This window comes from Manis javanica, chromosome 5, assembly GCF_040802235.1.
Source record: "Manis javanica isolate MJ-LG chromosome 5, MJ_LKY, whole genome shotgun sequence".
NCBI classification, from domain to species: Eukaryota; Metazoa; Chordata; class Mammalia; order Pholidota; family Manidae; genus Manis; species Manis javanica.
The window spans coordinates 64,678,941-64,698,972 of NC_133160.1; the positions used below are offsets into that span (position 1 = coordinate 64,678,941).

The 20,032-nt window shown below is 35.5% G+C and overlaps 1 protein-coding gene across 5 annotated transcripts in view; it reads right to left on the reverse strand.

Moving 5' to 3' along the window:
• Positions 1-20,032, reverse strand: part of ABHD18 (abhydrolase domain containing 18) — a 70,397-nt gene that overhangs the window by 21,902 nt on the left and 28,463 nt on the right. For 3 of the 5 annotated variants that reach the window (XM_073237054.1, XM_073237053.1, XM_073237055.1), the window contains 4 exons: positions 18,487-18,587; positions 12,756-12,834; positions 12,567-12,653; positions 11,040-11,065 (listed from right to left, as the gene is read on the reverse strand). In XM_073237054.1, coding sequence (XP_073093155.1) covers positions 11,040-11,065; positions 12,567-12,653; positions 12,756-12,834; positions 18,487-18,587 — 293 coding nt within the window. The other 2 variants (XM_073237056.1, XM_017657630.3) reach the window with 2 other exon arrangements.

Consider the following 20,032-nt stretch of genomic DNA (forward strand, 5'->3'; position numbering starts at 1 on the left):
TACTATCTAAACTCACTTATTATGCTATTATAAACACAGTCTGATGATTCTTTGTTTCTCTCCTTTTTCTTTCTACTCCACTCTATATGTTAGGTGTTTTGTGCTGTACTCTTTGTGTTTCCCTTGAACGATTTTGTAGGTGCCTGATTTTATTTTGCTTTTAGTTAATATTTAGCTGGTCTATTTTCTTTGCTGTGGTTTTATTTTCTCTGTTGACAGCTATTTAGCCTTAGGCTTACTTCCATCTAGAGCAGTCCCTTTAAAATACACTGTAGAGATGGTTTGTGGGAGGTAAATTCCCTCAACTTTTGCTTATCTGTGAATTGTTTAATTCCTCCTTCAAATTTAAATGATAATCTTGCTGGATACAGTATTCTTGGTTCAAGGCCTTCTGTTTCATTGCATTAAATATATCATGCCATTTCCTTCTTGCCTGTTATGTTTTTGCTGAGAAGGCTGATGATAACCTGATGGGTTTTCCTTTTAGGTGAACCTCTCTGGCTGCCTTTAATACTCTGTCTTTGTCTTTGATCTTTGCTGTTTTAATTATATGTCTTGGTGTTGTCTTCCTTGGGTCCCTTGTGTTTGGAAATCTGTGGGCTTACATGGTCTGAGAGACTATTTCCTTCCCCAGATTGGGGATGTTTTCAGCAATTATTTCTTCAAAGGCACTTTCTATCCCTTTTTCTCTCTCTTCTTCTCGTACCCTATAATGCGAATATTGTTCCATGTGGATTGGTCACACAGTTCTCTTAATATTCTTTCATTCCTAGAGATCCTTTTATCTCTCTCTGCCTCAGCTTCTCTGTATTCCTGTTCTCTGATTTCTATTCCATTAACAGTCTCTTGCACCTCATCCAGTCTGCTCTTAAATTCTTCCATTGTTTTTTCATTTCTGTTATCTCCCTCCTGAATTCATCCCTTAGCTCTTGAATATTTCTCTGTAGCTCCATCAACATGCTTATGACTTTTATTTTGAATTCTTTTTTGGGAAGATTGGTGATTTCAGTCTCACCAGGCCCTGTCTCTGGTGTTTGAGGGACTTTGGACTGAAGAAGGTTCTTCTGCCTTTTCATGGTGATGGGAGTGATAGCTGGCGAGTGGCACATGTGTCTGCTGGAAGAACAAAGTCCCTTCCTGCTTGCCAGTCACTTTGCCCATCTCAACTGCCTGTGCCTGTCAGTTGCACACAGGAAGCAGCCTCTAGGTTATTCCCCTGATCTGTTGTGGGCGGGACATCCCTCAGGATGGCCTAGGGCACTGGTGGATGTCTCAATTGAGTGGTGTGTGTTCTCCCATGAGGACTCCTTTGTGCTTCCTGGACTCTGCACCGGTCTCCGCTGCCTGTGTCAGGCATCTGAACCAAGGGAGCAGCCTCTGGGTTAATCCCCTGAGCTGTTGTGGGCGTCGTGGCCCTTGGGCATCCATAGGGCACTGGCAGGGGTTGCAGGTGAGCAGCACATGTTTGCTACAAGAATAAAGCCCCTTTGTGCATCTGGGACTCTGCACTGTCCACTGTGTGTGCCGGTCAACCGCATGCAGGGGGAAGCCTCTGGGTCTGGGCCAGTTCACCACACATAGGAAGAAGCCTCTGTGTGGTTGCTGTGGGCAGGGCCGCTTCCAGGCTGCTCTGCAGCAGTGGCAGGTCAGCTGGTTTGCCTGGAGTGCCAGTGGGGGGAATGAATGGCAGGCTGCCAATCATTATGAGGGGCTTCGGAGCTGTGCTGCCACCCAAGGGTTTTGGGCACCTGAAGTTGATTAAAGTTCCCAGCCTGGTGGGCTGTGTGCCAGGCCGATTTTGTCCACCTGTTAAACCCTTGCCCCTTCAATACTTTTGAAGTGCCTCCTTTTCTTTTGTCCCAGGGCAGCCGGCTGTGGGGACCTGATCACAGTCTTAGTCTCAGATTTTGCTTTTCCGTTCCTCTAATATCCAGTACACCATGCAATGTGTGTCGGTGCTCCCAGTGCAGATTGCTAAGGCTGGTTATTTAGCAGTCCTGTGCTTACACTCCCTCCCGACTCTGATTCTTTTCCTCCCGCCAGTGAGCTGGTGTTGGGGGGGTGCTCAGATTCTGCCATGTCACAGCTTTGTATCTTACCCTTTTCCATGAGATGTTGAGTTCTCACAGATGTAGATGTAGCCTGACTGGTGCACTGTATCTTCTGGTCACTCTTTTAAGAATAGTTGTATTTGGTGTATTTTCAAAATATATAGGTTTTCGGAGGAGATTTCCACCACCCTACTCACACCACCATCTTGAGAATCTCCTATTTTATATATTTAAATTTTAAATATATACAAATTTACAACAGGCAGCCAGACTTCATGCTTTTCTTTTAAAAATCAGAAAGCTAAGAAAACAATGCATTAAAATGCTGCTCATATTCGTCTATGTATTAATCACCTTAAACTTACTTTAGAAGTTGTGTCTGCTCTATAGAATATAATCTTTATTGATTTTGAACTATTTAACTTTTGATGTCCAAAAAAACATACTTATTTGATAGTACTTAACAAAAACTGTTGAAATATTTATGGGAAAATAATATTTTTAAACTGCCAATTTTTAGTTAAATTACCATTATTTATTGATTTAAGGAAAAATAAATTGATAATTGTTTCCCCCTTAGAAATTATTATAACTGAACTTAAAGTATAAAAATTTTAAAAAGCAATGTCAAGTGTAGCACAGAGAAGACAAGCAGTGACTGTGTGGCATCTGACTACGCTGTTGGACAGTGAGTTCAATGGGGCATGGGGGGGACTTGATGGTATGGGTGAATGTAGTAACCACATTGTTTTTCATGTGCAACCTTCATAAGAGTGTATATCAATGATACCTTTGTAAAAAAAAAGCCATGTCAAAGAATTTAAACTAATACTAGGCTCATTAATTACTAAAAGCTTAACTACATTGCTTATTTACACAAAATACAAAATTTATGAGTATCGTAAAATATTGGAAAATAATATTTTATAAAAAGGCATTTTGATTAACTTAGATAAACGCCAATTCAACTGGGATTTTCTGTTTTTAGAAACATTTTCATATAAGTACATTTCCTTATAAGAACTACTTAAATAGCTCTTTTTAGATTCTAGAACCATTCTTACACAGTGCAAAAAAATAACATTTCATTATTAAAGTGAACAAGTTAGAGTCTATTTCTCAAGGTCTAATTCTTATAAAGACACACATACTTGACAACTGGATGATACCTGGTCAAAGTGTACAAAAATTAATTTAAAAAGTTATTTATTAAGGCAGAGCCAAGCTGGCAGCATGAGCAGAGCAGTGGAAATCTCCTTCCAAAACCATACATATTTTTGAAAATACAACAAATACAACTATCCCTAAAAGAGAGTCCAGAAGATACAGGAAAACAGCCAGGCTACATCTATACCTGCGAGAACCCAGCGCCTTGCGAAGGGGGTAAGATACAAGCCACGGCCCGGAGGGACCCAAGTGCCCCTCACCCCAGATCCCGGTGGGAAGAGAGGAGTCAGAGCAGGGAGGGAGAGGAAGCCCAGGACTGCTATATACCCAGCTCTAGCCATCTGCACCGGAGCACAGACACACAGTGCGTGGGGTGCTGGATACCAGAGAAACAGGACAGTAAAGCCTGCGAATGGGTCCTGGCAGCTGGCGCCCTTGGGACAAAGAAAAATGAGTGCCTTTTGAAAGTCTTAAAGGGACAGGGACCACACAGCTGGACAGAAATGTCCCAGGAAACTAAGTCCAGCAGCTGGGAAACCCGGGGAACTGCCGGTGCCCTAAACCCCTGGGCGGTAGCCCAGTTCAGAGGCCCCTCACGAAGATAAACAGCCTCCTTCCCGTTTACCCTCCAATGCCACTATGCCATAGTGGAGCAGCAGCCTGAGGCTGGCCACGCCCACAGCAACTGTGCAGCTTAACTCCACAGTGACCGGGCAAGAATCAGAGACCCCGTCTGCATGCAGCTGCCCAGCACAAGCAGCTAGGGGTCACCATTCTCTCAGCCAACACATGCGCCAGCTCCCTACAACTACCTCTTTTGCCATGAAAAAGACACAGACCAGACTAACCCAGACATCCTCCCCTGAGAAGGAATCTGGGGAGATAGACCTAACCAAACTCCCTGAAAAAGAATTCAAAATAAAGGTCATAACCATGCTGATGGAGCTGCAGAGACATATGCAAGAGCTAAGGGATGAAGTCCAGAAGGAGATTACAGAAATGAAACAATCTCTGGAAGGATTTACAAGCAGAATGGATGAGATGCAAGAGGCCATTGATGGAATAGAAACCAGAGAACAGGAACGCATAGAAGCTGATGCAGAGAGAGATAAAAGGATCTCCAGGAATGAAACAATATTAAGAGAACTGTGTGACCAATCCAAAAGAAACAATATCTGCATTATAGGGGTACCAGAAGAAGAGAGAGAAAAAGGGATAGAAAGTGTCTTTGAAGAAATAATTGCTGAAAACTTCCCAAAACTGGAGGACGAAATAATCGTTCAGACCAAGGAAGTACACAGATCGCCCAACAGAAGGGGCCCAAGGAGGACAACACCAAGACACCTAATAATTAAAATGGCAAAGATAAAGGACAAGGACAGAGTTTTAAAAGCAGCTAGAGTGAGGAAAAGGGTTACCTACAAAGGAAAACCAATCAGGCTATCATCAGACTTCTCAACAGAAACCTTACAGGCCAGAAGATAATGGCATGATATACTTAATGCAATGAAACAGAAGGCCTTGAACCAAGAATACTGTATCCAGCACAATTATCATTTAAATATGAAGGAGGGATTAAACAATTCCCAGACAAGGAAAAGTTGAAGGAATTTACCTCCCACAAACCACGTCTACAGGGTATTTTACAGGGACTGCTCTAGATGGGAGCACTTCTAAGGCTAAGCAGATGTCACCAGAAAAAATAAAATCACAGTAAAGAAAGCAGACCAACCAAACACTAACTAAAGGCCAAAAAATAAAATCAACTACCCACAAAAGCAGTTAAAGGAAACACAAAAGAGCACAGAATAAAATACCCAACATATAAAGAATGGAAGAGGAGGAATAAGAACGGAGAGAAATAAAGAATCACCAGACAGTGTCTATAATAGCTCAATAAGCGAATTAAGTTAGGCAGTAAGAAACTAAAGAAGCTAACCTTGAACCTTTGGTAACCATGAATCTAAAGCCTCCAATGGCAATAAGTACATATCTTTCAATAATCACCCTAAATGTAAATGGACTGAACGCACCAATCAAAAGACACAGAGTAAAAGAATGGATAAAAAAGCAAGACCCATCTATATGCTGCTTACAAGAGACCCACCTCAAACCCAAAGACATGCACAGATGAAAAGTCAAGAGATGGAAAAAGATATTCCATGCAAACAACAGGGAGGAAAAAGCAGGTGCTGCAGTACTAGTATCAGACAAAATAGACTTCAAAACAAAGAAAGTAACAAGAGATAAAGAAGGACAATACATAATGATAAAGGACTCTGTCCAACAAGAGGATATAACCATTCTAAATATATATGCACCCAACACAGGAGCACCAGCATATGTGAAACAAATACTAACAGAACTAAAGGAGGAAATACAATGCAATGCATTAATTTTACGAGACTTCAATACACCACTCACTCCAAAGGATAGATCCACTAGACAGAAAACAAGTAAGGATGCAGAGGCACTGAACAACACACTCGAACAGATGGACCTAATAGATATCTATAGAACTCTACATCCAAAAGCAACAGGATACACATTCTTCTCAAGTACACATGGAACATTATCCAGAATAGACCACATACTAGGTCACAAAAAGAGCCTCTGTAAGTTCAAAAAGATTGAAATTCTACCAACCAACTTTTCAGACCACAAAGGTTTAAAACTAGAAATAAATTGTACAAAGAAAGCAAAAAGTCTCACAAACACATGGAAGCTTAACAACATGCTCCTAAATAATCAATGGATCAATGACCAAATTAAAATAGAGGTCAAGTAATATATGAAAACAAATGACAACAAGAACACAATGCAGCAAAAGCAGTCTTAAGAGGAAAGTATATAAAGCAATCCAGGCATATTTAAAGAAGGAATAACAATCCCAAATGAATAGTCTAATGTCACAATTATTGAAATTGGAAAAAGAAGAACAAATGAGGCCTAAAGTCAGCAGAAGGAGGCACATAATAAAGATCAGAGAATAAATAAACAAAATTGAGAAGAATAAAACAACAGAAAAATCAATGAAACCAAGAGCTGGTTCTTTGAGGAAATAAACAAATAGATAAGCCTCTGGCCAGACTTATTAAGAGAAAAAGAGTCAACATACACCAACAGAATCAGAAATGAGAAAGGAAAAATCACGACGGACCCCATAGAAATACAAAGAATTACTAGAGAATACTATGAAAACCTGCATGCTAACAAACTGGAAAACCTAAAAGAAATGGACAACTTCTTAGAAAAACACAACCTTCCAAGACTGACCAAGGAAGAAACACAAAATCTTAACAAACCAATTACCAGCAAAGAAATTGAAACGGTAATCAAAAAACTACCTAGGAACAAAACTCCTGGGCCAGATGGATTTACCTCGGAATTTTATCAGACATACAGAGAAGACATAATACCCATTCTCCTTAAAGTTTTCCAAAAAATAGAAGAGGAGGGAATACTCCCAAACTCATTCTATGAAGCCAACAATTCCCTAGTATCCAAACCAGGCAAAGATCCCACCAAAAAAGAAAATTATAGACCAATATCCCTGATGAATGTGGATGCAAAAATACTCAACAAAATATTAGCAAACCGAATTCAAAAATATATCAAAAGGATCATACACCATGACCAAGCGTGATTCATCCCAGGGATGCAAGGATGGTACAACATCGAAAACCCATCAACATCATCCACCACATCAACAAAAAGAAAGACAAAAACCACATGATCATCTCCATAGATGCTGAAAAAGCATTCTACAAAATTCAACATCCATTCATGATAAACACTCTCAGCAAAATGGGTATAGAGGACACATACCTCAACATAATAAAGGCCATTATATGATAAGCCCACAGCCAACATCATACTGAACAGCGAGACGCTGAAAGCTTTTCCTCTGAGATTGGGAACAAGAAAGGGATGCCCACTCTCCCCACTGTTATTCAACATAGTACTGGTGGTCCTAGCCATGGCAATCATACAAAACAAAGAAATACAACCAATCCAGATTGGTAAAGAAGAAGTTAAACTGTCACTGTTTGTAGATGACATGATATTGTACATAAAATACCCTAAAGACTCTACTCCAAAACCACTAGAACTGATACTGGAATAGAGCAAAGTTGCAGGATACAAAATTAACACACAGAAATCTGTGGCTTTCCTATACACTAACAGTGAACCAATAGAAACAGAAATCAGGAAAATAATTCCGTTCACAACTGCATCAAAAAGAATATAATACCTAGGAATAAACCTAACCAAGGAAGTGAAAGACTTCCTTTAGAACAATAGAACAAAAAAGTACCCTAAGGACGACTTCCATTCACGAAATGGATCACAGACCTGAATGTAAGTCGTGAAACCATAAAACTCCTAGAAAAAAAACAGGCAAAAATCTCTTGGACATAAACCTGAGCGACTTCTTCATGAACATATCTCCCCGGGCAAGGGAAACAAAAGCAAAAATGAACAAGTGGGACTATATCAAGCTGAAAAGCTTCTGTACAGCAAAGGACACCATCAATAGAACAAAAAGGTGCCCTAAAGTGTGGCAGAATATATTCATAAATGACAGATCCAATAAAGGGTTGACATCCAAAATATATAAAGAGCTCATGCACCTCAACAAACAAAAAGCAAATAATCCAATTAAAAAATGGGCAGAGGAGCTGAACAGACAGTTCTCCAAAGAAGAAATTCAAATGACCAACAGACACATGAAAAGATGCTCCACATTGCTAGTCATCAGAGAAATGCAAATTAAAACCACAATGAGATATCACCTCACACCAGTAAGGATGGCCACCATCCAAAAGACAAACAACATATGTTGGAGAGGATGTGGAGAAAGGGGAACCCTCCTACACTGCTGGTAGGAATGTAAATTAGTTCAACCTTTGTGGAAAGCAGTATGGAGTTTCCTCAAAAAGCTCAAAATAGACATACCATTTGACCCAGAAATTCCACTTCTAGGAATTTACCCTAAGAATGCAGCACTCCAGTTTGAAAAAGACAGATGCACCCCTATGTGTGTCGCAGCACTATTTACAATACCGAAGAAATGGAAGCAACCTAAGTGTCCATCAGTAGATGAATGGATAAAGAAGATGTGGTACATACACAAATAGAATATTATTCAGCCATAAGAAGAAAACAAATCCTACCATTTGCAACAACATGGATGGAGCTAGAGGGTATTATGCTCAGTGAAATAAGCCAGGCAGAGAAAGACAAGTATCAAATGATTTCACTTATATGTGGAGTATAAGAACAAAGAAAAACTGAAGGAACAAAACAGCAGCAGAATCACAGAACCCAAGGAGTAACAGTTATGAAAGGGAAAGGGACTGGGGAGGATGGGTGGGAAGGGAGGAATAAGGGCAGGGAAAAAGAAAGGGTTCATTACAATTAGCATGTATAATATAGGGGGGGGCATGGAGAAGGCTGTGCAGCACAGTGAAGACAAGTAGTGATTTTACAGCATCTTACTACACTGATGGACAGTGACTGTAATGGGGTGTTTGGGGGGTCTTGGTGAAGGGCGGAGCCTAGTAAACATAATGTTCTTCATGTAATTGTAGATTAATGATAAAAATTAAAAAGTTATTTATTATATGCCTATGTAGAATAATTACATGCAAAGAAGCAGGTGCCACAAGAATAACAAGTTGTGAAAAACAGAATTCTGGCTACCTAAGAGCTTATATCCACTCTCCTATATACCATATCCTCTCAGAGCTCTGAGTCCATAAGGAAGGGTTTCTCTCTATGGAAACTCTGCTATCCTTTGTCAAAAAATATCATACTCATGCTTCATCATAAAAGTATAGTCCAAGTGTCATTATTTTTGTTTCTTATCTCCATTCCAATTTTCTATTTATGATCACACAATTCTCCTGATTTATTTTGGCTTGTTAGGGAAGACTGAATTATGAAGTCCACCTTAGTTTGCTCTTTTATTTGGAAGTTACTGATATGAGGTACTTTGATAGGGGTTATTTATGATGAACCCAGTTTTGAATTGTTATCCACTTTTAATGAAAATAGGCTTTAGATGGCTTTGAGAGAGTGTGTATGTATGTATGTGTTGTTTATAATTATTTAAATTAAAAGCCACTTTTTACTTACAATGAATTATTTGAGAAAAATCAAATACAATAGAGCATTATTAAATTTCCTGGGCACATAATACATGATAGGGTATTTTATAATCCTCACAACAATTCTGCATGGAAGAAATTACATAGTATTACTACTTTATAAATGAGGTAACTGATACTCAGCCCACAGTCATACCATTAATAAATGGTAAGTTACAGTTCCAACTTAACTCTGTATGACTCCAATGTCTGAGTTCTTCTATTAAACTCATGCTGTCTCTCACTATAACTCAGTAAACACTTTTCCATTTTTAACCACCTATAGATACAGTAAAAATGACACACTTAGTTCTGAATTTTGAGTTTGGTTCTAGAGTAAGAATTCTTGAACTTCTTACCTTGAACTTAAATTTTTCACATGGTTTCACAAAGTTTATTCTGAACTATCCTTCATAAGACAGGTTTGCCTCCACCCTACCCCCTTGCATCTATACCTTGTCTTTATGTCATGACCACATAGAATATGTGAGTCTAAATCTACCTCTCCAGCACTTTTGAACTCCCAGCTTAACCTCTCCACTTGTATATCTAACTGACATCACAAATTTTACATGTCTAAGTCAGAACTTTTGATTTCCTACCCACAATATCCAATTTATCAACATGTCTTATCATTTCAGCTTCTAAATTGTATCTCAAATCCATTTGAACCATTTTCCATCTCCTTTGACCCCACCTTAAGTTGCTCTTTTTTTCCCCTGCATTACTGCAGTAGCTTATTTGTTTGTCGGCTGCTATTCTTGCCTTACTAAGCCAAAGTAAGCCTTTAAAAATGTAAATCAGAACATTTCCTTGACTAAAATCCTCCAGAGGTTCCCCACTGCACTTATAGTAAAATTGAAAGCATGGTGGCTCTTTGTAATTTGGCCCTTGCCTGCCTTTCTGACCTCATCTTGTACTACACTCCCTTATGCTCACAGTGGGCTTCTCATCACTCTGCCTTCTATGAGGCCAGTCTCTCAGGTTCTCTGAGCTCTTCACCTGCGTGGGTCCATCTCATTATATCATGTCCTCATATTTAATACCACTCTAACACTGCACATACCCCCTATTATTATTTTCTTTTGACAATGCTAAATATCTGAAATTATCTTATTTGTTTATTTGTTTTGTCTATACTAGAATATAAGCTCTATGAAAGTATGAGCTTATTTTTTTTTTGTCCTTGTCTTTTTTCCTTGTCTTTTTGTTCTTGACTTTCCAAATAATTGAATGAACCAAAACCAAACATGATATATATAGATTATGGAATTGCAAAAAAACTGCTTTCAAAGTTCATCATTTTAAATACCAGAAAAAGGAAGTTTATCTTTAGATTACCAATACTCTGCATGGCAAGAACAGAGGAGTTTAATCTCACAAAGTAAGTGTATTTTTAAAAGGAAAATACTTTAGCATTTCTTCAGTTACAGTTTTACAAATAAAAGGTATCTTTAATCAGCCTATTAAAATTTCTCATTTACCTATTAGACACTTAAAATGCAAACAGTTTAACATAAAAATATGTCAATATCCCTATAACAGAATGTTTTCTTCCAGTTACTCTTGGATTTTAAAGTTAAAAATAGTTAACTGAAGACTACCAGAAATTTAAATATTGCTGAAATTTGGTATAAAGACTGCAAAAATGAAGGTAACATATACTTACATTTGGTCCTTGGGTTTCCTGCAGCCATTTAAGAATGTGGGTCAAAGAGAAAGTTTAAAAATAATTAAATACACTGTGTGTCTCAGAACATATTAACTAATAATTAAACTTGAAGATAATACTGAAATAACTATGTTCCAGTTACCTCAAGAGTAGGCTGTTTTGAAGTTCTCAGGTTTTTCAGCTTCTTTTTTTCTTTTTTAAACACCTTTTATTGAGATTTTTATTTTTTTAAACACCATAAAATTCACCCATTTAAAGTGTACAACTCAGTGTTTTTAGTATATTCACAGGGTTGTGCAATCTTAAACTTAATTTTAAAATGAAGTTCATTGGTTTTTTTTATTAATGTTTATGACAGAAAATCTAGAAAATACCAAATATTAGAAGAAAAGCTATCTTATTTACAGACAACTGTACTAATAATCTAGGGTATTTTTCCCCAGTATTTTTCATTATGCCCAGTTTTTAAATAGGTTTTCTGTTTTTAGGGTTTTTGCACACCTAGGTCATACCATAGAGTTTTATGTCCTATTTTCACTTTATAAATATTTTTTCATAATTACTGTAAACTTTTTAATAATAACCATTAAAATGTACTGAATGCTTATTCACTAGGCACTGCAGTAGACAGTATTAACTATTTAATACTCTCAATAACCTAAGAGATTATTCCCATTTGCCAGTGAAAAAACTGAGGTACTTAAACGTTAAGTAACAGGTCATACAGACGGTAGAGCAATAAATACAACACAACCAACTGCATAATATTCCAGTATTATGAGCCACAATTTACTCAACCGTTTTTCTATTGTTAGATTTTTAAGCTATTTCTAATGTTTCATAAGTAAAACTACATAAATATCTTTTCTTTGTCATTTTACCTTTTCTTAGTATTTTATACTTAAATTTCCCAGACTAAAATCACTCTCCCTATGAATATGAATTTTTTTTTTAAGATTCCTGATGCATATGGTAAAAGCTCATCAGCAATGAGAGAGCCTTTTACACAACAGCAATCATGACTACTCTGTTTTATTTTTTAAATCTTTGGTAATTGTTGCTTTAACTACATTTCTCTTATTACCAGCAGTGTTGAACATTTCTTTATATCTGTGAATCAGTTACCTTTCTGGGTAAGTCTGACATCATCTTGAAAATTAAGTTAAGAACTGTTCTAAACCTCAACTGATACTTTTAAGGTAAATGCATTTGAAAAAGGGGGTTTCCTTAATAGCAAACATTTGACTTATTAATATTAAAACGCAGCATAAGTCTTACAAGAAATAAAAATACAATTTATCTTTATTATATAATAGAAGGACAATCCTTACATTGGTTTTTAAAATGCATGAAATAATTTTTCACTCTTTTTCATTCTTGGTTCTTAACTATTTTCTGAATTGATGACTACATTTAACTTTAGAAAAGCTGATTAATACATATATATGTATATATAAAATTCCTTTTGATGACTAAATCAATAAGTAAATAAACAGAAAAGATTTCTAGGTGTCACAAAAGGATATAATAAGGATTTTCCAACAACAAAGAAGCCATTCGGGCTTCTTTAATCATAGGACGAGCCATTAGTGTTCGCCGTCTCCAGTAATGCTAAGGAAAGAAAAGATGATATACTTAAGAATATAACAGCCACAAGTGCTAAGGACAGTATGTTAACAAATTATGGGTTAAAATGTTATAATAAGGTCTTACATGATCTCCTGTCCCAGCAAGATGAATACATACAGGTCTGTATTTGCTGTTCCATTCTTTAGGTACAATAAATTGGAACCTATTTAAAATAAAACACATCAGTGAAATTCTCTTTAAAAGCCTTTTAATATAAACTTCCAATTCTTAGAAGTTTCATAATTAAATTATTTGGGGAAAAAAGCCCACTGAGAATTTTGACATTAAATTGTAATTGACTAAACTAATGTTTGCCCAGAGGCAAAAAAGATACATAAATTTGGTTTATGTTAGGATATTATATTATTCAATTATAAACATGGGATTTATTGTAATCATTTTTATCATGTTCAATACCACAACTTTATAAATACATTTTAAAATTACCATTTTGTGGATACATCACTATATATGATTAAGTTTTAGGAAAAACCAACTCTTTATATCTACTTTTTTCTCCTTGCAGGAATAACGCTTGGCTCTGCAAGCTGATGATGTATCAATAAAATAACTTTTTCTCTTTTTTCTCTTTTTTGCTTTTCAACTTGTAGTGTATTACTGCATGTGATTAAATTTTTGATACATGTTTTCTCTGTGGGATTAATATATAAATCAGGTATAAAAATCAAATGTATAATCATATATGACTTGATTATTTTTCCTGTAATTCCTGATACGTGATCAAGAACAGAACAAACAAGACCAAAACAGTTTCTGTGACCTATTTGCCCTTGCTTTTGTTTCAATACCATGTAAGACATCGCACCCCAGGAGACTGGAGACTGCCGAGGATTCAGTTCAGAGTTAGTTAATGATTGTGTATTAAGTCCCCCCCACAGAATTCTATTGTTGTTAACATTTATTTGCTCAATAAATATGAAGGGTGCCCTCTCAGCACCACTCTTGCACTGTTACGCCTAGAGTCCCCTGGATGGTCCTTTCAGATTTTCGATATCTCATCGTGTCTCCTCCCTTATCTGCGGGTCAGAAGCAGGGAGGGACCGACATTTCTCTATTAGTGTTCTTATTGCAGTATTTTGGTCTTTCCACTTAATGTTTTTTTTGCTGTATCATTTTTGTATCTGTAGTAAAATACACATAAAATTTACCTTTTTAACTATTTTTAAGTATACAGTTCAGTGGCATTAACATAACATTGTTGTGCAACGATCACCACCCTTCATCTTCCCAAATTGATTTACTTATCTTTTTAATTTCCTTAGCAGCGACATTTTAGAATTATCATAATTGAACACTTCACTCTGTCAGTTCAAGATTTGACCTTAGGTGGCTGCATTCTCAGGCAACATAAACCTCAGTTCTGAGCTTATTTTGCTTGGCCAAGGAATGATATCACTTGTCAATAAATTGCTGAATTGAATATAGGCAAAAACATTTAAGAGGTTCAATGATTATTTCTGTTTTGTGATCATGAAAACTAACCCTTCAATCTCAAAAAATTACCAGTGTCAACAACTCTGTTTCATTTTTTATTCCCAGCACTGCCTGCTTCTTGGTATTTCAAAGATTTGGGGAAAATGGAAACATTTAAAAATGTTTTCACTAGAAAGCTGAATATCTCTGCTATTATTTTTATTTTCCTTTTTTCCCATGTCAATACACGTTGAAATTTCATTTTTGGAGAATAGCTTTAAGTTAACAGAAATCTTTTATTACAGTACTAACTGGCCACCTATCTAGTAGAGCTCATTAATCAGTCTGTCTGCTCAGAATATACTATCTTCTCACAGTTTGTTCATGATGAATGGGTACAGGCCAAGTGAGCTCCTCTGCCAGAGTTGACTGGGCCAGGTGTAGGTCAAATTAGTACAAGGAGATTTGTTCTTCTGGTAATCTGGAATTAGGACAGACTCTGTTAGATTGTATTGAATTTTTGGATATGGAGGCTCTGTGAGGCTGTGGTTGCTATTTGTTGTGAGCTTCATGAGAAACAGAAACCTAACCTACCCAGAGAGAAATGACATGGACAGGCGTCATAAAGTGGAAAAGAAACCATGAAGCACCAGGGAAGTGAGGTAAGGAAAGTATCTACATAGGTCTAGATGGCTTCCTATTTCTGGCTTCCAAAGTTTCTCTCTTTTTTTAAATTGAGATATAATCAACATATGAAATATTATTAGTTTCAGGTATACAATGTAATGACTCAATATATGTATACATTGCAAAATGATCACCACAATAAGTCTAATTAACATCCGTCACCACACATAATTACAAAATTTTTTTTGTGATGAAAACTTTTAAGATCTCTCTTAGCAACGTTCAAATATACAATGCAGTATTATTAACTACACTATGCTATACAGTACATCCTGAAAACTTAATTTTACAACTGGAAGTTTGTACCTTTTGACCAACCTCACCCATTTCACCTATCCTCATCCCCCATCTCTGGCAACTACCTATTTGTTCTATCTACGAGTTAGAGGGTTTTTGTTTTGTTCCACTTATAGATTCCACTTATGTGAGATCATACAGTATTTGTCTTTCTTTGTCTGACTTATTTCACTTAGCATTATGTCCTCAAGCTCCATCCATGTAGTTGCAAATAGGAGGCTTTCCTTGTTTTTTTATGGCTGAATAATATTCCATTGTATACGTACACCACTATTTCTTTATCTATTCATCTACTGATGGACAATTAGATTGTTTTCATGTCTTGGCTACTATAAATAGTGATGCGATGAACACTGAGGTGCAGATATCTTTTCAAGTTAGAATGTTGTTTCTTTCAGATAAATACCCAAAAGTTGGTTGCTGGATTATACGGTAGTTGTAATTTTAATCTTTTGAGGAAACTCCACATTTCCCACAGTAAATACACCAATTAACATTCCTACCAACAGTGCATAAGGGTTCCGTTTTCTCCACCTCCTCACCAACACTTCTATCTTGTCTTTTGAAATAGCCATTCTAATAAGTGCGAGGAGAAAATAAAATTATTTTCTCCCATTTGGCAACAAAAAGCTGCCTTTTATTGATGTTTTCCTCTGCTGTCAGAAGATTTTTAGTTTGATCCCATTGTTTTCTTAGTTTATTCCCATTGTTTACTTTTGCTTTGTTGCCTCTACTTTTGGTGTCAGATCCAAAAAAATCATACCAACAATGATGTCAAGGAGCTTATGGCCTGTTTTCTTCTAGGAGTTTTATGGTTTCAGGTCTTACATTTAAGCCTTTAATTCATTTTGAGTTAATCTTTCTGTATGGTTAAGATAGTGGTCCAGTTTCAATGCTTTGCATGTGGCTCTTCAGTCTTCCCAACATCATTTATTGAAGAGACTGTCCTTTCCCCATTGCATATTCTTGGCTCTTTTGTCATAAATAAATTGATTACATATGGTAGGTTTATTCCTGGGACCTCTATTCTGTTCCATTGATTTTATTTTTTTGCCAATGCCATATTGTTGTTTATCACTACAGCTTTGTAATATAGTTTGAAATAAGGAAGCATGATGCCTCTAGCTTTATTCTAAGATTTTTTTGGCTCTTTGGAGTCTGTTGTGGTTAAAGACACAAAATGGATCCAAGACTTAAATGTAACACCTGAAATCATAAAATTCCTAGAAGAAAGCATAGGCCATAAGCTCTCTGACATCAATTTTGGCAGATTTTTTTTGATCTGATACCAAAAGCAGAGGCAACAAAAGCAAAAGTAAACAAATGCACTGAAAATTAAATTTTAGGATTGTTTGTTCTATTTCTGTGAAAAATGGCATTGGTGTTTTGATAAGAGATTGCACTGAATCTGTAGACTGCTTTGGATAGCATAGATATTTTAACAATATTAATTCTTCCAATCTGTGAGCACAGATTCTTTCCATTTATTTGTGGAAATCTTCTATTTCTTTAATCAGTGTCTTACAGTTTTTAGGGTATAGGTGTTTCACTTCTTTGGTTAAATTTATTCTTAGGTATTTTCTTCTTCTTGATACAATTGTAAATGGATTTCTTAATTGCTTTTCCTGAATAGTTTGTTATTAGTGTACAGAAACAATAGATTTCTGTACATTTATTTTGTATCCTCCAACTTTATTTAACTTATTTATTAGTTCTAAAATTCTTTTGATGGAGTTTTTAGGCTCTATCATATAATAGAGCATCATCTCTAAATAGAGATAGTTTTACTTCTTCCTTTCTGTTTTAGATGCTTTTTTTTTCTTGCCTAATTGGGCCAACTAGGACTCCCAGTACCATGTTGAATAGAAGTGATGAGTGAGCATAGCTGTCTTGTTCCTGATCTTAGAAGAAAAGATTCCAGCTTTTCATCATTGAGTATGATATTAGCTGTGGGCTTGTTATATATGGCCTTTATTATGTTGAGGTATGTTCTCTCTTTACCCAGATTATTGAGAATTTTTTATCATGAATGGATGTTGAATTTTGCCAGATACAATTTCTGTGTCTAGTGAGATTATGTGAATTTTATCCTTCATTTTTTAAATAGTATATCACGCTGACTGATTTGCAGATGTTGAACCATCTTTGTATCCCTGGGATAAATCCCACTTGATCATGGTGTATGATCCTTTTAATGTATTACTGAATTGGGTTTGCTAGTATTTTGTTGAGGATTTTTGCATCTATGTTCATCAGGGATATTGATCTATAATTTTCTTTTCTTGTGGTGTCCTTGTCTGATTTTGGTATAAGGGTAATGGTAACCACATAAAATCAGTTTGGAGGGTTCCCTCCTCTCCAATCTTTTGGATGAGTTTTAGATAGATAGGTATTAATTCTTTAAACCATTGGTAGAATTCACCATTCTAGCCATTTGGTCCTACAGTTTTGTTTCTTGGGAAGTTTTCATTCTGTCTTCTTACTAGCAATTGGTCTGCTCAGATTTTCTATTTCTCCATGATTTGGTTTTGGTTTGATTTGTATGTTTCTAGGAATGTATGCAGTTAACCCTTGAACAATGCAGGGGTTAGGGATACAGACCTCCTGAAGAGTCAAAAAAATCTATGTATAACTTTTGATTTCCCCAAAACTTAACCACTAATAGCCTATATTGATTTTATTTTATGGTAGCAAATGATAAAGACTTGAATCTACATATATATTTTATGACTTTATGACATTCCTTTTTCTAAATTTTTAAAATATTTCTAGGCTATGTTCATCTATGTTTTCAAATTGTCACAAATACTAAAAAAATTTCCAATATATTTATTGAAAAAATCTGTATATAAGTGGACCCAAGCAGTTCAAACCTGTGTTGTTCAAGGATCAAGCATACACTCTTCTAGGTTGTGCAAGTGATCGGCATATAATTGTTCAGACTCTTACAATCCTTTGTATTTGTGTAATAACAGTTGTAATGGCTCCTCTTTCATTCCTAATTATATTAATTTGAATACTCTCTTTTTTTTTCTTGGTGATCTAGCTAACGATTTGTTTGTTTTGTATATATTTTTCAAAAATATTAGTTTCATTGACACTTTCCATTATTTCTTTCTTTTTACCTTTTGTGTATTTATTATAGGTTTAGCTTTGTGGTTACCATGAGGTTATATGAAATATCTTATTTTTATAACAGTCTGTCTGAAGCTGATAATTTAAGTTTGAATGCATACTGAAGTTCTAATACTTCACTTCTCCCTACTCCACATTTAATGGGAATAATACAAATTATTGTACTTAATGCTAAGTAATATGAAATAACATGGCAATTACTATTTTATTATTTTAAATAAACTTAAAGAACTTACTGCTTTAGCTTTCTGAATATTCTTACCTTGCAATAACAGATTCAGTTGGCATGATATCAGGCACATAGTGGGCCATGGGGGAAACAAAGTGTCCATCTAGGATCTTACAGTCTGACTGCTCTTCAATCTAAAATAAAAGCAAAATCAAGATATATACATGTACACTAAAATATCTTGGTCTGTCATAGATGTTTTTCTATAAAAAAGTTCTTTACAAACTTGTTCATTATGCTTCAGAAGATTGGAGACTGACGAAAATTAGGCTTGGGGTGGATTAATGATTGTGCATTGAGCATTGACTCCCCTATACAGAAGTTTATTGTTGTTAACAACCATTTGATCAATAAATATGAGAGATGCCCTCTCAAAAAAAAAAAAAAGTACAGACTTCCAATTGTAAAATAAGTAACTAACTGGGATATAATGTATAGCATAAGGAATATAGTCAAAATATTGTAACAACTTTGTATGGTGATAACTGGTAGCTAGAATTATCATGTATATAAATGTTGAATCACTGTGTTGTACACCTGAAACTAATGTAATACTGTGTGTCAACTACCCTTCAATAAAAAAAAGAATAAAAAATTAAAAACAAAAAAAGTTCTTTACAATTAAAAAACTTTTTTTGAGTGCCTACTATGTATTATTTTTTGCCCCATTCTGCTTTCTAAAGACATGACTTCTACTTCCACACATTGGTTTTCCTTCTATATTCTTTACTTCAGTCTAGTTGGGAAAATAAACTACTAATAAACCTCATTTATACAATCTTGCAATAACTCAAAATGAAATACTAGTTAAAAGAATTCAACAACATAAAAACAAACATAAGAACAATTTACAAGAAAATTGTAAAAATAATTTACCACAATCAAATGTAGTTCACATCAGATATATTATAACAGCTCATTTTCTGGCAGTCTATTGATATAATGAGTCATGTCAATACAGGAGAAATGTGATATTTACATATATATAACAAAGGCATTTGCTACTATCTAACACCTAAACATTTTCCCCCCTCAAATAGTTATTTTTATTTTAATGAAAATTTCTTAGAAGGCCAATAGTCAAAATTACATTATCAGTAAAGCACCATCTATTTTCATCAAAATCAAAAGCAAACAAAAAGTTGTATCTGGGGATGTTATATATATATATATATATATATATATATATATATATATATATATATATATTTAGCTTTTTAAAAAACAAATTCTAGCCAGTTTATCAACATCACTTATCAAATAATCCACATTTTTTACAAATGACTTAATATGCTACTGTATCATGAAGTTTCCATAAATTTTAGCAACTTATTTTCAACCCTGTATTGAGTCCTATTAGCCTGTCTCTTATTTCTGAAAGTATCTCACTGTGCTGATCACCTGAAGCTTTATAATACCCATTGATAACTGAACTAGTTTTTACTTATCACTATGTCCTTTCAGGTATTCTTGATATGACTGTGTTCCCGTGGTTCTTCCCAAAATACTTTTATGATCCTTTTATGAACTTTAGTTCTAAACTGAACATTTTAATGGGAATTGCATTCCATTTCTGGAA